This window comes from Lithobates pipiens, unplaced genomic scaffold, assembly GCF_037356315.1.
Source record: "Lithobates pipiens isolate NorthernLeopardFrog02 unplaced genomic scaffold, aLitPip1_a1.2 Scaffold_7, whole genome shotgun sequence".
NCBI lineage: Eukaryota > Metazoa > Chordata > Amphibia > Anura > Ranidae > Lithobates > Lithobates pipiens.
The window spans coordinates 4,373,742-4,390,865 of NW_027507892.1; the positions used below are offsets into that span (position 1 = coordinate 4,373,742).

General features: G+C 46.2%; 1 protein-coding gene across 2 annotated transcripts in view; it reads left to right on the forward strand.

Moving 5' to 3' along the window:
• The window catches only part of LOC143959309 (protein FAM169B-like), an 89,605-nt gene that overhangs the window by 60,910 nt on the left and 11,571 nt on the right, over positions 1-17,124 (forward strand). For both annotated transcript variants that reach the window (XM_077468000.1, XM_077468001.1), the window contains exons 6-8: positions 1,409-1,586; positions 12,251-12,430; positions 13,838-13,962. In XM_077468000.1, coding sequence (XP_077324126.1) covers positions 1,409-1,586; positions 12,251-12,430; positions 13,838-13,962 — 483 coding nt within the window. The remainder of the gene's footprint in view (positions 1-1,408; positions 1,587-12,250; positions 12,431-13,837; positions 13,963-17,124) is intronic.

The following is a 17,124-nucleotide window of genomic DNA, read 5'->3' on the forward strand; positions in this document are numbered from 1 at the left end:
TAGACTCTCTAACTTTCACAAAGACCAAATAATATCCACTAATTTGGGTTATTTTTACCAAAGACATGTAGCAGTATAAATTGTGGCCAAAATTTATGAAGAAAAATTAATAATTTGCATAATTCTGTCACAGAAACAAAGAAATATGCGTTTTTTTTCAAAATTTTCGGTCTTTTTTCATTTATAGCGCAAAAAATAAAAACCCCAGAGGTGATCAAATACCACCAAAAGAAAGCTCTATTTGTGGGAAAAAAAGGACACAAAATTCATTTGGGTACAGTGTTGCATGACTGAGTAATTGTCATTCAAAGTGTGAGAGCACCGAAAGCTGAAAATTGGTCTGGGCAGAATGGTGTTTAAGTGCCCAGTAAGCAAGTGGTTAAAGAGGAAGTAAACCCTCAGCATGAAAACGAAAAAACTAAAAACCCTGCAAGACAAAGGTTTAATTGGCTAGTATGCATAGCATACTAGCTAATTATGTATTACTTACCTCAGATCGAAGCTCCCGCATCGGTCCACGTCTCCTCCTCCAACCACCGACATGTTGTCCCGGAGTGACTTCCGAGTATCGCGGCTCCGGCGCTGTGATTAGCCAGAGTCGCCATGACGTCACTCCGCGCATGCGCGCGGGAACGGCACAGTACAACTGAAGCAACGACATATAGCACCATTGCTTCGGTTGTCTTAAGTGCGCATGTGCCGCATGACGCCGGCACATGCAAATACAGGGATATCTCCTAAACCGTGCAGGTTTAGGAGATATCCTTGTTAGCTACAGGTAAGCCAACATATTATGGTTTTCTGTGTGCAGAAATGTAAAGGGGAGTTTCATTCTTTACAAATGATTGTGCTGAGGTTTGCTTTGAAGTACTCTGGCATATGTACACAATGAGTAGGCTCAGGTTACTGTACAATATCTCCCCCGGTATACACCTTTTTATTGTACAAGTGCCCAAGACTGACCCCCTTCAGTCCCCCTCCCCCCAAAAAAATAAAAGGACCCATGCCCCCGGCTTCCAGGTGCCACAACAACAGTTCTTGGACCTTACACTGTGCAGTCAAGACTACTGTCCCTGGACAATATAACTTGATAGGCTTCGCATCCCTCTTGGTGTCGTTCTCCATAATGAACACTTTATAAAGGTTGATAGCAGCAAGTTTAGAAGCACATTAGATCTTCAAAAGTGTGATAACTTTTTATGTCTATTTAGTTGCTGCCTGACTCGCTGTAGCCGATTACACTGTTCTAATGTTATTTCCGTTGTATTATCTCGCAATTTTCTAGAGTACCCCCAGGCACAGATCGATCTTTCTATTAGAGAAGGGCACTGAGAACCGTTCTTGTCAGCAGTTTGTGATAATTTGACAATTGGTACTTCCTTTGACAATAAACTTTGTCATTCTCCAGGTCCAGACATGGGGAGAAAGGATTGTCCTCTTTGTGCTGAACTGCCTGGTGTGTGGCTTCGTGGAGGGTGGTGGTTCAGAGAATGGAGTCTGCTTCCTTCCGCACTCTGCAGGGGAGCTGGCCAAGATCCTTTGGCACCACGGAGAGGCTGTGGCATTTTACACGTACAAAAACAAAGGTAAAAAAAAAAATCAAAAAGGTTAAGTGACTTTTAAAGTTAATGGGGGCACTCTGATGCCAGTCATCACTTTATTACAGTATGTAAAAAAAAACAAAAAAAAAACAGAAAAAGGCTTGTGCTTAGATTGGCGCAATATTGATATGGTTTAGTGTATATCTGCAGTGGATCGCTTTTCAGAGAGCATTTGACAGGCAGTGAGGAAGAGGTATATTACCCCCTCACTGTCTGATATAACCCCTAAATACCTTCACCACTGCACTGCAGTGGTGGTTGTCGGACAGCCTCATTCAGTGAAATGGGTTGTGTTTGGTGGGCAAGCACAACATGGGGGGTCATTTTTGCCATGCTGTGATGGAAAGCATCACGGCCACAGCATGTGTACACCCCCATCCATGTCCTTTGCAGGTTTTGTCCCATTTTATGCCTTTGCCTGTGTGTCACCCCCTCCTAAACCTTGCACTCTGTGCGTTACATACTCTTCACCCCTCCACTCTGTATGTTACTCATTCCTGACCCTTGAAGTATATAGATTATCCACTCATGATGACCCCTGCACTATGTACATTAGTCACTCCTTACCCCGTCACTCTATTCATTACCCATTCCTGACACTTCAACTATGTATATTACCCACTTCTGATCCTCTGCACTATGTGCATTATGCATTCCTGACCCCTGCACTTAATGTGTTACCCACTGATGACCCTTGAACTATGTACATTACCCACTCATGACCCTACACTCTGTACATTACCCACTCATGACCCCTACACTCTGTACATTACCCACTGCACTATGTGCATTACATAATCATGACCTCTGAACTGTGTACATTACCCACTCTTGACCCCTGCACACGATATGGGTTACCTCCTCCTGTTCCCTGAACTATGTACATATTACCCACTTCTGACCCCTCTACTCTGTACATTACATACGCCTGACCTCTGAACTGTGTCGATTACTCACTCTTCATCCCTGCATATGATACAGTACATACTCCTGACCCCTGAACTTTTTGTTGCCCCCTCCTGTCCCCTGCACTCTATAAATTTCATACTCTTAACCCTTGAATTATGTACATCAATCTCTCATGACCCCTGAACTATATATTTACCCACACCTGACCCCTGCAAACTGTACAGTACATACTCCCGACCCCTGCACATTACCCACTACTGAATTCATACATTTTGAAGTATGTATTTTAACCACTCCTGACCCCTGAACTATGGACGTTACCCACCCTCACCCCTGAACTATGTACGTCACCCACTCCTGACCCCTGAACTATGTACGTCACCCACTCCTGACCCCTGAACTATGTACGTCACCCACTCCTGACCCCTGAACTATGTACGTCACCCACTCCTGACCCCTGAACTATGTACGTCACCCACTCCTGACCCCTGAACTATGTACGTTACCCACTCCTGACCCCTGCATACTATACAGTACATACTAATCTGTACATTATCCACTCCTGACCCCTTCACTCTGTACATTACACACTGCTGAACTATGTACGTTACCCACCCCGACTCCTGCACTCTATACATTACACACTGCTGAACCCTGAACTATGTACATTACCCACCCCTGCCTCCTGCTCACTGTAGGGTACATACTCCTGAAACTGGCACCGTGTACATTACGTACTTCTAACCCCTGCATTCTGTACATTACCCATTTCTGACCCCTGAACTATGTAAATTACCCACCCCTGACACCTGCACACCGTAGGATACATATTCCTGATCCCTGAGCTATGTACATTACCTACCCCTGCACACTGTAGGATACATACTCCTGAAACCTGCACTGTGTACATTACACACGCCTAACCCCTGCACTCTGTACATTACTGTGCATTTTGTACTTTATATACACCTGATACCTGTATGTTACATACTTCAGTTACCAACACTCTTTGTTACATACTTTTGGCTCATAGGGGGGCGTTTTTCAAAGTGATTTCTCATCAAAATAAAGCATAGAGGCACGGGTGGACGGGGAAAGTTTGCTTTGAATAATGAATTAAATAGACCAGTTGCGCATTTAAGCGAATTGAATTCTAGTTGAATAACATATTGTTGGATATCGGTGCGGTGTAATGCAAACATTGCAAACAAGATTATAGGGGGAACCCAAAAAAATGACATGAAAACCTGTAAGTTCTCGGTAATTCCCAAGCTTTGAATATTTCAGGTTCTGGTGTTCTGTAAAGGAACCAGCTTCCCTTTCTGGCCAGTGGAAGCCTTTTCCTGTTGAACTGTGCCAGTACTTAATGAAGTTTAAGTGACCCCTGTTGTCTAATAACATGTTTACCCCGAGTCTGCAGCGAGATTTTAGCTTGCAAAACATTGTTTGTGAGCGGCTGGGGCTACATTCTTGCTTGGTTGTGTCAGTGTTTTTAACAAACAAGGTCATTTTTTGGCAGTGAGATCTCCTCTGGCCTCTCCGGTGCCAAGGCCGGCATTAAAGCAGCAGAAATAATTACCTCCTGTTGACTGTCTCATCAGGCGGAGGCGACAACATCCACTGTGTGTTTTGACAATAAACTGAGTCTGCTGACTTGCTCCATCATACTGAATGTGATCTGCTAGCCAGCCCACAAGTCTTAACCCTTTACATGGTAGGGGAAGTTTTAGTTGTTGTAGCAAGGTCTCCGGCCTCCTTCAGTCTAATGAGAACCTTCAGGGCCAGAGAATGCTGCCATCCTTCAGTATGTGGTGGGTTGGGAGGCATAGTGGGTGCAAGGTGGAAGTTATTGGGCGCCAGACACTTCTTGAATGCAAAAAAGATGATTTTTTTTCTCTTAAAAAAACTTTTATGGGGGAAAGAGGGTTAGGGCCAGACCAACCTTTAGCAGTTGCAAGTTCAATTAGCAGACCCCGAGACTTCAATAAGAGGACAGTTGTGCAGGGAAAGGCCTCCAGCAAGAAGCCACATCTGCACGTGTAGGAATGCTGTCTCCTATTGCAACAGTCTTTAACAGTTCCTAACACAAAGTGTAAGCCCTTGTACACACGATCGGAGATTCCGACGGAATGTGTCCGATCGGAGCGTTTTGTCGGACATTCCGACTGTGTGTGGTCTGCATCGGACTGTTTCCGTCGGAATATCCGTCGGACCAAATTTTCCAACTTGCCGGAAATATTTTCTGACAAAATGCTCCGATCGGACATACTCCGATCATGTGTAGAGAATTCCGATCGGACAAAGTGCCACGCATGCTCAGATCAAATCCCTACATCAAAGCTATTGGCTACTAGCCTGAACATAGTCCCGTCATAACGAAATAACGTCATCACGTTCTGAACGAACGGATTTTCCGACAACTTCGTCCGACCGTGTGTATACAACAGTTTCGGACAAAATCCGACAGATTTGGTTGTCGGAATCTCCGAACGTGTGTACAAGGGCTAACAGTTCTTTCACCTTCACTACAACATCTCCTTGTAGTTCTTCAGCCCACTGAGCTCCAGGTCTCTCACTAGACCCACTGATTCACTGCCACTGAATCCCTTGAACTCCTCCAATCTTTACGGTGGTATCTTCCTCAAGTGTCACCTGCGCTTCTCTGCTGGGTCCCTAGCTTGGCACTCCCGATACTTCTCAAGCTTCACCCCACTGGCCTGCTCGGCCCCTGGCTTGACACACAAGGCTGTTCTGCAAGCCTCACCTCCGCTGGCTGGGTTCCTTGACTTGATCACCACCTCAAGTTTTCTGATTCTCCACTGTGCCCGTTCGGTGAGAATATTGCTCCGGCACTTGCTTCAGTTACTTACTGTGGTCCCTGGTAATAAGGTGGTTGGTCCCTTAGTGGCAACAGCTTCCCCTCTATCTCCGACCACAACAGGTTCTCTGGCTGGCAGAACCATCACCTCTGGTTCGACTGCAAGCCGCAATCCCAACCCTGCGCTACTCTCTTGCTTTTGGATAGGCCCCCAGACAGCCTAGCAGCCAGACGCCCCTGGGATAGGCCCAATCTCCGGCCTAGCAGCCCGGGGCAACATGACACACATCCACCCAGACGGCCCTCCAGGTGGCACAGAAAACGGATCGCCCGACTCGACCCGAATATATACCGTAGGTTTTTCCAGCAGGCCAAGGAATCCAAGAAAACCCCTGCCCATTGGCTGAGATACCCCATATACCCATAACCTGACCTTGAGTTGCCCTTCTGATATCTAGTATCACCAAGTACCCAGCCACCTAGTGGTAGAAGAGAAAAGTGCAAAAAAGGCCAGACTTGGGGAGAAATCAATGGATCTCTAACAATCAACCAGGTTGACTACTCCTGGTAAGTAAATGTGTGAGGAGCAACCCTGCCTCAACTCCAGGGTGCTACAGATGCTAAAGAGTTATTAGAATAAATGCTCCACTTTGTCACCCCTACATGGCCATGTCATAAACCTTATCTCAGTTCATCTATTGGCTTCCTATGGGAGAGTTTAAGGCTGGGTTCACACTGCTGCGGCTGGGAGACCCGGATGTGATTCGCACCGCACTGCAGTGTAAATCGCATCCGATCTCTGTGCGATGCGAGTTCAGCCATACAGATAGTATACAGATAGTATGGCTGAATTCACATCGCACCCGCTCCAAACTCGCACAGGACCCTTTTTTTGGTCCGCAGCAGAATCGGATCGCATGGGTGTTCACACCATGCGATCCGATTCCTGTCCGAGTTTGCAGATCGCACTGCGATATGCGAACTGATCTGGGGGTGTCATTAAGGTTTCACTGACACTCCCAGCAGTCCGCATAGGGCAGTGTGAACTGCCGGCGGGAGGCATGCGATGCGGGAACCTGCCGCGGATTCGTGGTGTTCTCTCATCGCTTCAGTGTGAACCCAGCCTAAATGCTATTGAATACATTTTACAACATTTTCTAGTTTATTTCAAGTACTTGTATAGCACCATCAATTTACGCAGTACTTTACAAATTTATTATGCACTCACATCAGTCCCTGCCCTCAAGGAGCTTACAATCTGAGGTTAAAGGCGTAGACGTGTGCCTACTGTTCTCCAGCTCCCTCTTCTGTCCACGTCCCCACTGCAGTTGCAGTGTTGGCAGCCCTGCACATACTCCGTTTTCAGTGTATTTTCTACCCTGAGCATTTTCTTCCCATCACATCTGAGCAGCCCACGTGACTGTAGAGCCACCCATGTGGGTGTATACACAATGGTAAATGACAGCCCACTCCCTCCCTCCTCCTCCATGTCCACCAACCAGCTAAACACAATGGGGTGGAATTTTACATGTAGATTGATGGAGGCTTTACCTCCCTGTTATTCTAAGACACAGGCTGGAGAGGTGCGTCACAACCTGTGACTGGCAGAAATCTGCCCAAACCATGGTGCTGCCAAAAAAAAAAAAAAATGTATTTCAAATATATATTTGTATGACCATTTAAAACAGTTTATTGATATTAATTATTTATTTTTACTCTGTGTCCTAAAGGCTTTCATTTTGAACATGTGACCAGCAGCAGAGGACTAGAAGCTCCTCCTACTTAGGTTTCCCTGTAGACAGGCTGGGAAAGAGCAAGGTCATGTGACCAGCAGCAGAGGACTAGAAACTCCTCCTACTTAGGTTTCCCTGTAGACAGGCTGGGAAAGAGCTGGGTCATGTGACCAGCAGCAGAGGACTAGAAACTCCTCCTACTTAGGTTTCCCTGCAGACAGGCTGGGAAAGAGCAAGGTCATGTGACCAGCAGCAGAGGACTAGAAATTCCTCCTACTTAGGTTTCCCTGCAGACAGGCTGGGAAAGAGCAAGGTCATGTGACCAGCAGCAGAGGACTAGAAGCTCCTCCTACTTAGGTTTCCCTGTAGACAGGCTGGGAAAGAGCTGGGTCATGTGACCAGCAGCAGAGGACTAGAAACTCCTCCTACTTAGGTTTCCCTGCAGACAGGCTGGGAAAGAGCAAGGTCATGTGACCAGCAGCAGAGGACTAGAAGCTCCTCCCCCCACTGTTTCCCTGCAGACAGGCTGGGAGAGAGATGGGTCTTGTGACAGCTGTATATCAATTAGGAAAAGGGTACTTAGATTTTTTTTTTAAATTAAAATAATTACAGCGCCATCATTCATATACAGAAATAGCATTGACAATGTCAATTAAATAGTGTGTGTTTAGTATAACTTTAACTCCTTGTAAACCGTGACACAGTTTTTTAACTCATTTTGCTCTGTACACAATGGATGACAGTTCCTCGATACACTTCAAAACTTGTGTCTCTGTATGGTGCAGCATTTCTGCTCTGTACTGGATTCTACCAGCCCAATAACCCGTCACCCCACTCCCAGTGACACTGATTTGTATAGTAGGCTTAAATACTAGGTAGCTTGCACATAACCCATGTTTATTATTCCCCCAAGGGCTCACTCCATCTTCTGTGACTTCCAGGCTGGGTCCCTAGGATTGCCTGCGCTGTGAGTCGGAATCAGTATTGGAGTTTTGGTTGCTAGGGAAGGAACCTGAGCACACAAGCTCCTTCTGTTGCCTGTGCCAAGTCACATCAATTCCCAACAAGCTGTCTGCTTTTGCACTCGCCACTGCTACTGTAGCCATTGGCAATGGCAATATAGCCTCCTTCAAAAAGCTTCACTGCACATTAGACAAAAGTACCGTATCTTCTCTAACTTGTCTTGTTCCCTAATAAGCCCTCTTCTTGGCATACGCCATGTATGCATGGACCCCTTTAAGGTTGTCCTAGAGCAGTGATGGTGAACCTTGGCACCCCAGATGTTTCGGAACTAATTTCCCATGATGCTCAACTACACTGCGGAGTGCATCAGCATCATGGGAAATGTAGTTCCAAATTATCTGGGGTGCCAAGGTTTGCAATCACTGTCCTAGAGTGACCTCAGACCAGGCCAAGATGTATGTAACAATAAAAGTTCTTTACTGAAGTTGTTGTTATTATACAGGATTTATTTAGTACCAACAGTTTGTGCAGCGCTTTACAACATGAGGGCAAATAGTACAGTTGCAATACAGTTCAATACAGGAGGAAACAGAGGGCCCTGCTCCTTAGAGTTTACAATCTAGAGGGTCAAGTGATACAAAAGGTAATAGCTGTGGGGGATGATCTGATAGAGAAAGTAAAAGTACAGTTGTTAGGTGGAGGCAGGGTAGGCTTCTCTGAAGAGAAGGGTTTTCAGGGATTGTCTAAAAGCAAGCAGAGTAGGAGATGGTCAGACAGATTGGGGTAGCGAGTTCCAGAGGATGGGAGGGGCTCAAGAAAAGTCCTGGAGGTGAGCATGGGAGGAGATGACAAGGGAACTAGAGAGCAGGAGGTCTTGGGAGGAACGAAGGGAACGAGTAGGTTGGTGTTTTAGGACTAGGTTAGTGATGTAGCTGGTGGCTGAGTTGTGGATGGCTTTGTAGTTTTTACTAGAATTTTTTTCATTTAATTTGTTGGGTGAGTGGAAGCCAGTGGAGGGATTGACAGAGAGTAAGGTGGATGAGCCTGGCAGCAGCATCCATGATGGACTCAAGGCGGGATAGCCTGTGTAAGACTCCTTTCACACTGGGGCATTTTGCAGGCGCTATAGCGTTAGAAATAGCGCCTGCAATCCGCCCTAAAAAAGCTGCACCATTGGGCTTTCACACTACAGCGGTGTGCTGGCGGGACGTCAGGGAAAAGTCCTGCCAGCAGCTTCTTTGGAGCGGTGAAGGAGCGGTGTGTTTACCGCTCCTCCACCGCTGCTCCCCATTGAAATCAATGGGGCAGCGCTCTAATACCGCCGGCAAAACCCACGCTATGGGCGGTGTGGTGTGAAAGGGGTCTAATGGTAATCCTGGGAGGAGGGAGTTGCAGTAGTCGGCGGGAGATGACCATGGAGTGAATTGGGAGTTTTGTGGTGTCATTGGTTAGAAAGGAGATGTTGCGGAGGTTGAGATGAGTTAAGATTTATAAAGTGTTTGGATGTGGGACCGAAAGGAGAGTTCGGAGTCCAGGGTTACACCTAGAACCTTGGCATGCGTGGACGGGCTGATAGTAGTGCTATTGATTTTGACAGAGAGATCAGGGACAGAGGCACGTGGAGGAGGAAAATCATGAGTTCACTTTTGTATAGATTTGAGTTTGAGGAATTGGTGTGACGTTCAGACTGATATGTCTGTTAGTAAGCTAGTGATAGGTGAGGAGACTGAAGGAGTGAGCTGAGGGGTAGCGAGATAGATTTGGGTGTCGTCAGCATAAAGATGGTATTGAAAGCTATGGGAGGCTATTACTTGACCCGGGGAGGAAGTGTAGATGGAGAATAGGAGAGGTCCAAGAACAGAACCTTGGGGGACCCCGACAGAGAAAGTGAGAGGAGAGGAGGCAGTAGAGTAGTAAGTGACACTAAAGGTGCAGTAGGATAAAAACCAGCGAAGAGTACAGTCTTGGAGACCAAAGACGTGGAGTTTTTTGAGGAGGAGGGGGTGGTCCACTGTGTCAAAGGAAGCAGAGAGGTCTAAGCCCTTGTACACACGGTCGGAGATTCCGTCGGAATGTGTCCTATCGGACCGTTTTGTCGGATATTCCGACGGTCTGTGGTCTGCATTGGACTGTTTCCGTCGGAGTATCCGACGGACCAATTTTCCAACTTGCCGGTAAAATTTTCAGACAAAATGCTCCTATTGGACATACTCCGATCATGTGTAGCCTACTCCGACGGACAAAGTGCCACGCATGCTCAGATCAAATTCCGAGACCAAAGCTTTTGGCTACTAGCCTGAACGTAGTCCCGTTGTAACGAAATAACGCCATCACGTTATGTACAATCGGATTTTCCGACAACTTAGTCCGACCGTGTGTATGCAACATCACTTCCGGACCTCTTCCGGAATTAATCCGTCGGAATTACTCTGACGGATTTGGTTGTCGGAATCTCCGACTGTGTGTACAAGGGCTAAGAGTAGGCGTACAGAATAGAGTCCATTGGATTTAGCTGTTAGCAGATCATTTGTGAGTTTTAGGAGAGCAGTTTCAGTGGAGTGTTGAGGGGACAATCCAGACTGAAGGGGATCAAGGAGGTTATTCTTGGCAAGGCGGTCACTCATTTGGTTGTTTGGATAAAAAGGGGGGCAAGGAGAAGGGGTGTAGGTTGTTAAGATTGGTGGGGTCTAGTGAGGGCTTTTTAAGAATGGGGGTGACTAATGCATGTTTTAGAGAGTTTGGGAAGCTGCCTGAGGAGAGAGATTAAAGATGTGAGTTAGGGAATGTAGAATAGAGCCAGAGGGTGAATGCAGCAATTGTGAGGGATCCAGGGGGCAGGTGGTAAGGTGGATTTTAGAGAAAAGTTCATTCATCCTTGCCTATAGTGGCGAGTTTAATGAAGGAAGTAATGATTGTACCTGTGGACATGGGGTGTTAGATGGAGAACAGTGGGGATCTGCTCACAAATTGCATCAATTTTATGTTTGAAGTGATTGGCGATCTCTTGGGCAATGAGTGAGTTAGTGGGTGGAGGCAGTGGGGGACGAAGTAGAGAGTTGAAGGTAGAGAGAGTGTTGAAGGGGATGGCAGGATAAGTTGTTAATGAGAGTGATAAAATAGGTCTGCTTGGCAGTGAGTAGGCAGGAATTGTATTTTTGGAGAGCAGATTTATAATGGTTGAAATCTTTCTGAGACTTAGCCGCGCACTTGAGTGCCAGTGGCGTAAGACTGTTTTTTCAGACTTCTAGTGGCATTTGTTTGCCAAGGTTGTAGGGGACGTGGCCTGATTCTGTGTGTAGTAAGGGGAGCGAGCTTGTCTAGGGAGGATGGCGGTGAAGTGTTGTAGACAGAAGTGGCTAAGTTGGGCCAGGACATAGGTGAGCTTTTGTCAGAGGTGGTCAGTAGCAGAGTAGAGAAGAGAAGGGTTGAGGAGTGAAGGTTTCTACGGGTAACTATTAGGCGGTTGGAGGGAGAGGAGGTGGTAGAGAAAAAAATAATAAGGTGGTGGTCAGAGAGAGGGAAAGGATAGTTGGAGAGGTTGCACAGAGTGCATAGGTGGGAGAAAACAAGGTCAAAGTTATTTCCATCAGTGTCTAGATGCGTGTATCCATTGCTTCAGGTCAAAGGAGGAGGTTAGTCTGAGAAGTTTGAAAGTAGCAGACGTGTTTATTTATTATGGTAGCCTCCCTGGCGGTATTCCCGAGTTTGGCTCGGCGTGAGATTTCAGTACCAAAAGCGGTATTCCCGAGCCAGACTCGGCATCGCATCGCAGGATCCATGTAGAGGTTTACTTACCTTGTCCCCTGGATCCTGCGATGTCTCCCCGCAAGCAGGCAGAAGAAACAGACTTTTTTAGTAAAAACAGCACACATTATACAAAAAAAACACTTGTTAGGCACACACTTAACCCCCTGATTGTCCGAGATGTTAACCTCTTCCCAGCGAGAGTCATTAATACAGTGACAGTGTATAGTATTATCATATCTTTTATGTACCTAGTGCCCATTTTTCCTTTAGGCAGCATAACCCTACATTGCGTATCATCAAGCGATGGCCCTCAATTTACTCCAATTAGATAGTTTGATGGTCATTACAAAAAAATCCTGTTTTTGATTTGGCAATCTGAAGGGTGACATTAGTGGCCTATGAAGCTATTTTGTGTTGAGGAAGAGCTTTACAACGCAGATGTGGCCTGTCCTCTTAGAATAAATATTTTCTTTTCCCAGGAAGCCTGTGTGATCGGGGCAGTCAGTGTTACATGTTACCTGTGCTGGACACAATCTATGTGCAGAAAAAATGGCGGAAACGCGGCTTTGGAATGACTATGTTACAAGACTTCTGCCAGATGTTTGCCAAGGAAGTTGCTTTGGGTATCAGCTTTCCCATTTCTTCCGACATGTATCATGGTAAGAAAACCTAAAACCAAAACCTAACATATGTTCCTTTTTTATGCTTCCAAACATGCTATTTCATTGTAAAAATAACACCAGTGTATTATTGTCTATTAAAGAGGAAGTAAACCCTGATGGGTTTACTTCCTCTTTGTCTCCCTGCAAAGGTAAAGCATAATGGACTACTATGCATCGCATAGTAGTCCATTATGTGTCACTTACCTGACACAGGAGCCAGCGATGTCACCGCTGTCCCCTGTAGTCCGGCGCATCCATCTTCTCGGTGGGTCTTGCAGCTCCGCCGCTGTCATTCGGCGAAGCCGCGATGACGTCACTCCCGCGCACGCGCATGGGAGCCGACATGCGCGGCATCTTCGTCATTGACGATGCCGCGCTCAGTGCGCCTGCGCGCCGCTGTCTACGGCGCATGCGCCGTAGACAGTGGTGCCTGTCTTCGGGCAAATATCTCCTAAACCGTGTAGGTTTAGGAGATATTTCTTGGACCTACAGGTAAGCCTTAATCTAGGCTTACCTGTAGGTCAAAGTGGTTTGTAAGGGTTTACAACCACTTTAAAGAGGAAGTAAACTTTGATGTGTTTACTTCCTCTTTGTCTCCCTGCAAAGGTAAAGCATAATGGGCGACTATGCATCGCATAGTAGCCCATTATGTGTCACTTACCTAACACAGGAGCCAGTGATGTCACCGCTGTCCCCTGTAGCACGGAGCGTCCATCTTCTTCCGGGTATCGCTGCTCCGGCCACACGCAGCGTTGGAGCAGCGATGACGTCACTCCTGCGCATGCGCACAGGAGCCGCCACTAACGGCATATCGCCGTTAGCAGCGGCATGCTGCTAGCGATGATAGTGCGCCTGCGCGCCGCTGTCTACGGCGCATGCGCCATAGACAGCTGTGCCTGTCTTTTTGTTTTAGGAGGTTTAGCAGATATTTCTTAGACCTACAGGTAAGCCTTAATCTAGGCTTACGTCTAGGTCAAAGTGGTTTGTAAGGGTTTACAACCACTTTAATGCTTAGAGGTAGGAAAGATCCTTCTAAGCTGTGTGCCTTGGTACATTAATGACATAGATTGCTGGCCTTCGCATGAGGTTCTGGTGCATAAAAAGACTTTCAGCATATCTTGTGGCTGAGTTGGAGCAAAACTTTGCAACTGCATATTAGCCAAAGGGTTGTAGAACGTGCGATGTGTTTTGTTACGAATCGAAATTCAGACAAAAATTTTCGTTAATTTCGAGATTTGGATGGTGGTCAGCGGTTATAATAAAAATGTGCAATATCAGACCAAAATAGTTTTATGGCGGGATATACACTAATGCACATCATTGCTCTTGGCATGCGTTATTAGAGACTGAATTTGTTGGCATAGTAAAGCTGATCAGATGGTTCCATTGCATTTTTTCTCTAAGTGTGTGGAAGATTTCTTATGGATAAGCCTAAGGAACAGGAACGTCTGTGGGAAGTTGATCCTCCTGGTGACTGGAGCCAAAGATTGAATATATGGTTACAAATCCAGCTTGGAGAGACGCCTGTGGTAAGTGCATTTTACGTCTTTTTTTTTTTTTAAACGAATGTACAGACGTAGACTTAGGAGGTTATTTACTAAAGGCAAATCCACTGTGCTCTACAAGTGCAATTTAGATGTTCACTGCAAGTCCACTGTAGATCTGGGGAGAGACGGACATGCAAGGACAGTATTGATTGGATGATAGAAATCAGCAGATCTTCCCCTCAGTTCAGATCTTCCCCTCAGATCTACAGCGACTGCACTTGGATTTATCTTTAGTAAATCAACCCCAATGTTCACTAGTAAAAACACTGAGACACAAGCATGCTATGGGGTAGATTTACTAAAACTGGAGAGTGTGAAATCTGGTGCAGCTCTGCAAGGTAGCCAATCAGCTTCTAACATCAGCTTGTTCAATGAAGCTTTAACAATAAAACCTGGAAGCTGATTGGTTTCTATGCAGAGCTGCACCAGATTTTGCACTCAGTTTTTAGTAAATAAACCGGCAGCACAGTGGTGTAGTGGTTAGCACTCTCACCTAGCAGTAAGAAGGGTCGCTGGTTCAAATCCCAACCACGACACTACCTGCCTGGAGTTTGCATGTTCTCCCTGTGCCTTCGTGGGTTTCCTCCGGGTACTCCGGTTTCCTCCCACACTCCAAAGACATGCAGGTAGGTTAATTGGCTTCTGTCCAAAATTGGCCCTAGTATAAGAATGGGGACCTTGGATTGTGGGCTTCTTGAGGGTAGGGACTGATGTGAGTGTGAAATGTACAGGGATAGGGACAATTGTAGACACTCACTCAGGTTGAACTGGATGGACTGGTGTCTTTATTCAACCTTACTAACTATGAAACTATGAAACCTCTGTGGCTGAACCAGTCTACCAAAGTTCTGCATCCATGTATAAGGGTGACAAGGGGAACTTCACTGTCTGATCTAGTTTTAACATGGTAGCATTACCCCACCAATGTCTCTCAGGGTTAAAGGGTAGCTCTATAATAGATAAATTATACCAAAGATAATTCTATGCAGATCAACTGTTTCAATTATTAACAGTTTTTTAAACTCATGCCCTATTTTGGAAAGTTTTACCTCTCTGCTCATAGTCACTCCCTCTGTTCACCTAAAACAGGGGTGGCCAACCAGTTGCCCGGGGGCCACATGTGGCCCGCGGAGCCCTTTGATGTGGCCTGCGACCTCCTTCTCTGGAATGGCGGGTTAGCAAGCGCAGATCACAGGTTGCCGACCCGTCATACCACAGCATCGGTGTTGTGAATGAAGCTTGTGGTAGAGGAAGAAAACGGCTGCAGAGCAGAACCCCATAAGCCGATGCTTCCTGTACAGCGCCGGCTTTTGCCATAGGCAGAGTCTATGGCAAAGATCAGTTAATCCACAGGATAGACCCAGGTGCACTACGCCTCACCCGCGGTGTGGGTAATCATCAATGTGAAAGCAGTTTAGGCCCTTTTAACACGATCGGCCCTACCCAATAGGACCCTCAATTCACCTCTACAGAGCGGCAGATGTAAACAGACTTTGGTCCGTTTACTCCCGCCTGCCTCCAATCCGGTCCTAAAAATCCTTCCATCTAGGTGGATTGAATTGGAGGGCCTATAGAGTAGCCGTGACCTGTTATCCGCCCATTGTGGCCCGCGACTGGTTACCAAGTTGCTTGAGTGGCCCTCGCTCTTAAAAAGGTTGGGCACCCCTGACCTAAAAGGTCCTGTTGATGACCTTTTTTGATGACGATGGTTGAATCTGATTTTGTTGGTTTGGAGAAAATCCAAATTTTTTTTATTTTACAGTTCTGTCCCCTATGGGACAACGCACATGTAGTACTTTGTCCCATCACTCCTGCCATGGGCAGTCCAACAACAACTATGGAGGAGACGGCTGGTTTATTTATAGCAATGGCAAGAGAAATGCAGAGGCCGACGCGCCAGCCTGTCCCTCTGCATTCCTCTCGCCGTTGCCTGTTTTAGGAGATATCAAAATAGAAAATGGCACAGCTACATAAACAGTCAAGTATATGTGTATAGCTCATACACACAGATAAACTCTAGTGCGATATACTGGTGTTCATTGGAGCTTTAACCATGTGTATACATATAACATGCATAATACTGTCAGAAAGAGTGGTGAAGAGGCACCCAGGAAAGGAATTATGGAAAAAGGGGTGAACCTGACCTGCGATAAAGCTGTTGTATCATATATATATATATATATATATATATATATATATATATATATATATATATATACACACATACACTGTATACTATATTGTCAAAAGTATTGGGACACCTAACTTTACCCCAGGGGTCTCAAACTGGCGGCCCTCCAGCTGTTGTGAAATTACAAGACTGACAGTTACAAGCATGACTCCCACAGGCTGAGGCATGATGGGACTTGCAGTTTCACAACAGCTGGTGGGCTGCCAGTTTGAGACCCCCGCTTTACACGCACGGATTAATGTTATCCCAGTCTTGGTCCATAGGGTTCAGTATTGAGTTGGCCCACCCTTTACAGCTATAACAGCTTCAACTCTTCTGGGAAGGCCGTCCACAAGGTTTAGGAGTGTGTTTGACCATTCTTCCAGAAGCTGTTTATATATGAAGATGTTGCACTTATCCCTTCGCCCCTTAGTTTAAGTGAACCAAACAATTAATGCAATTAATTAAATAAGTGGTCACTGAAGAAGCTGCAACCTTCCAGAACCTGCAATTTTTCCAGAAGCACATTTGTGAGGTCAGGCACTTATGTGGACGAGAAGGCCTGTCTCGCTGCCTCTGCTCTAATTCATCCCAAAGGTGTTCTATCGGGTTTGAGGTCAGGACTCTGTGCAGGCTAGTCAAGTTCTTCTACCCCAAACTTGCTCATCCGTGTCTTTATGGACCTTGCGCACTGGTCCAAATCATTTGTTGGAGGCTGAATTATGGTGTGGAGATGGGGTTGGGCTTGGCCCCTTAGTTCCAGTGAAGGGAACTCTTAAAGGCATCAGCATACCAAGACATTTTGGACTATTTCATGCTCCCAACTTTGTGGGAACAGTTTGGGGATGGCCCCTTCCTGTTCTAACATGACTGGGCACCAGTGCAGAAAACAAGGTCCATAAAGACATGGATGAGCGAGTTTGGGGTGGAGGAACTTGACTGGCCTGCACAGAGTCCTGACCTCAACCTGATAG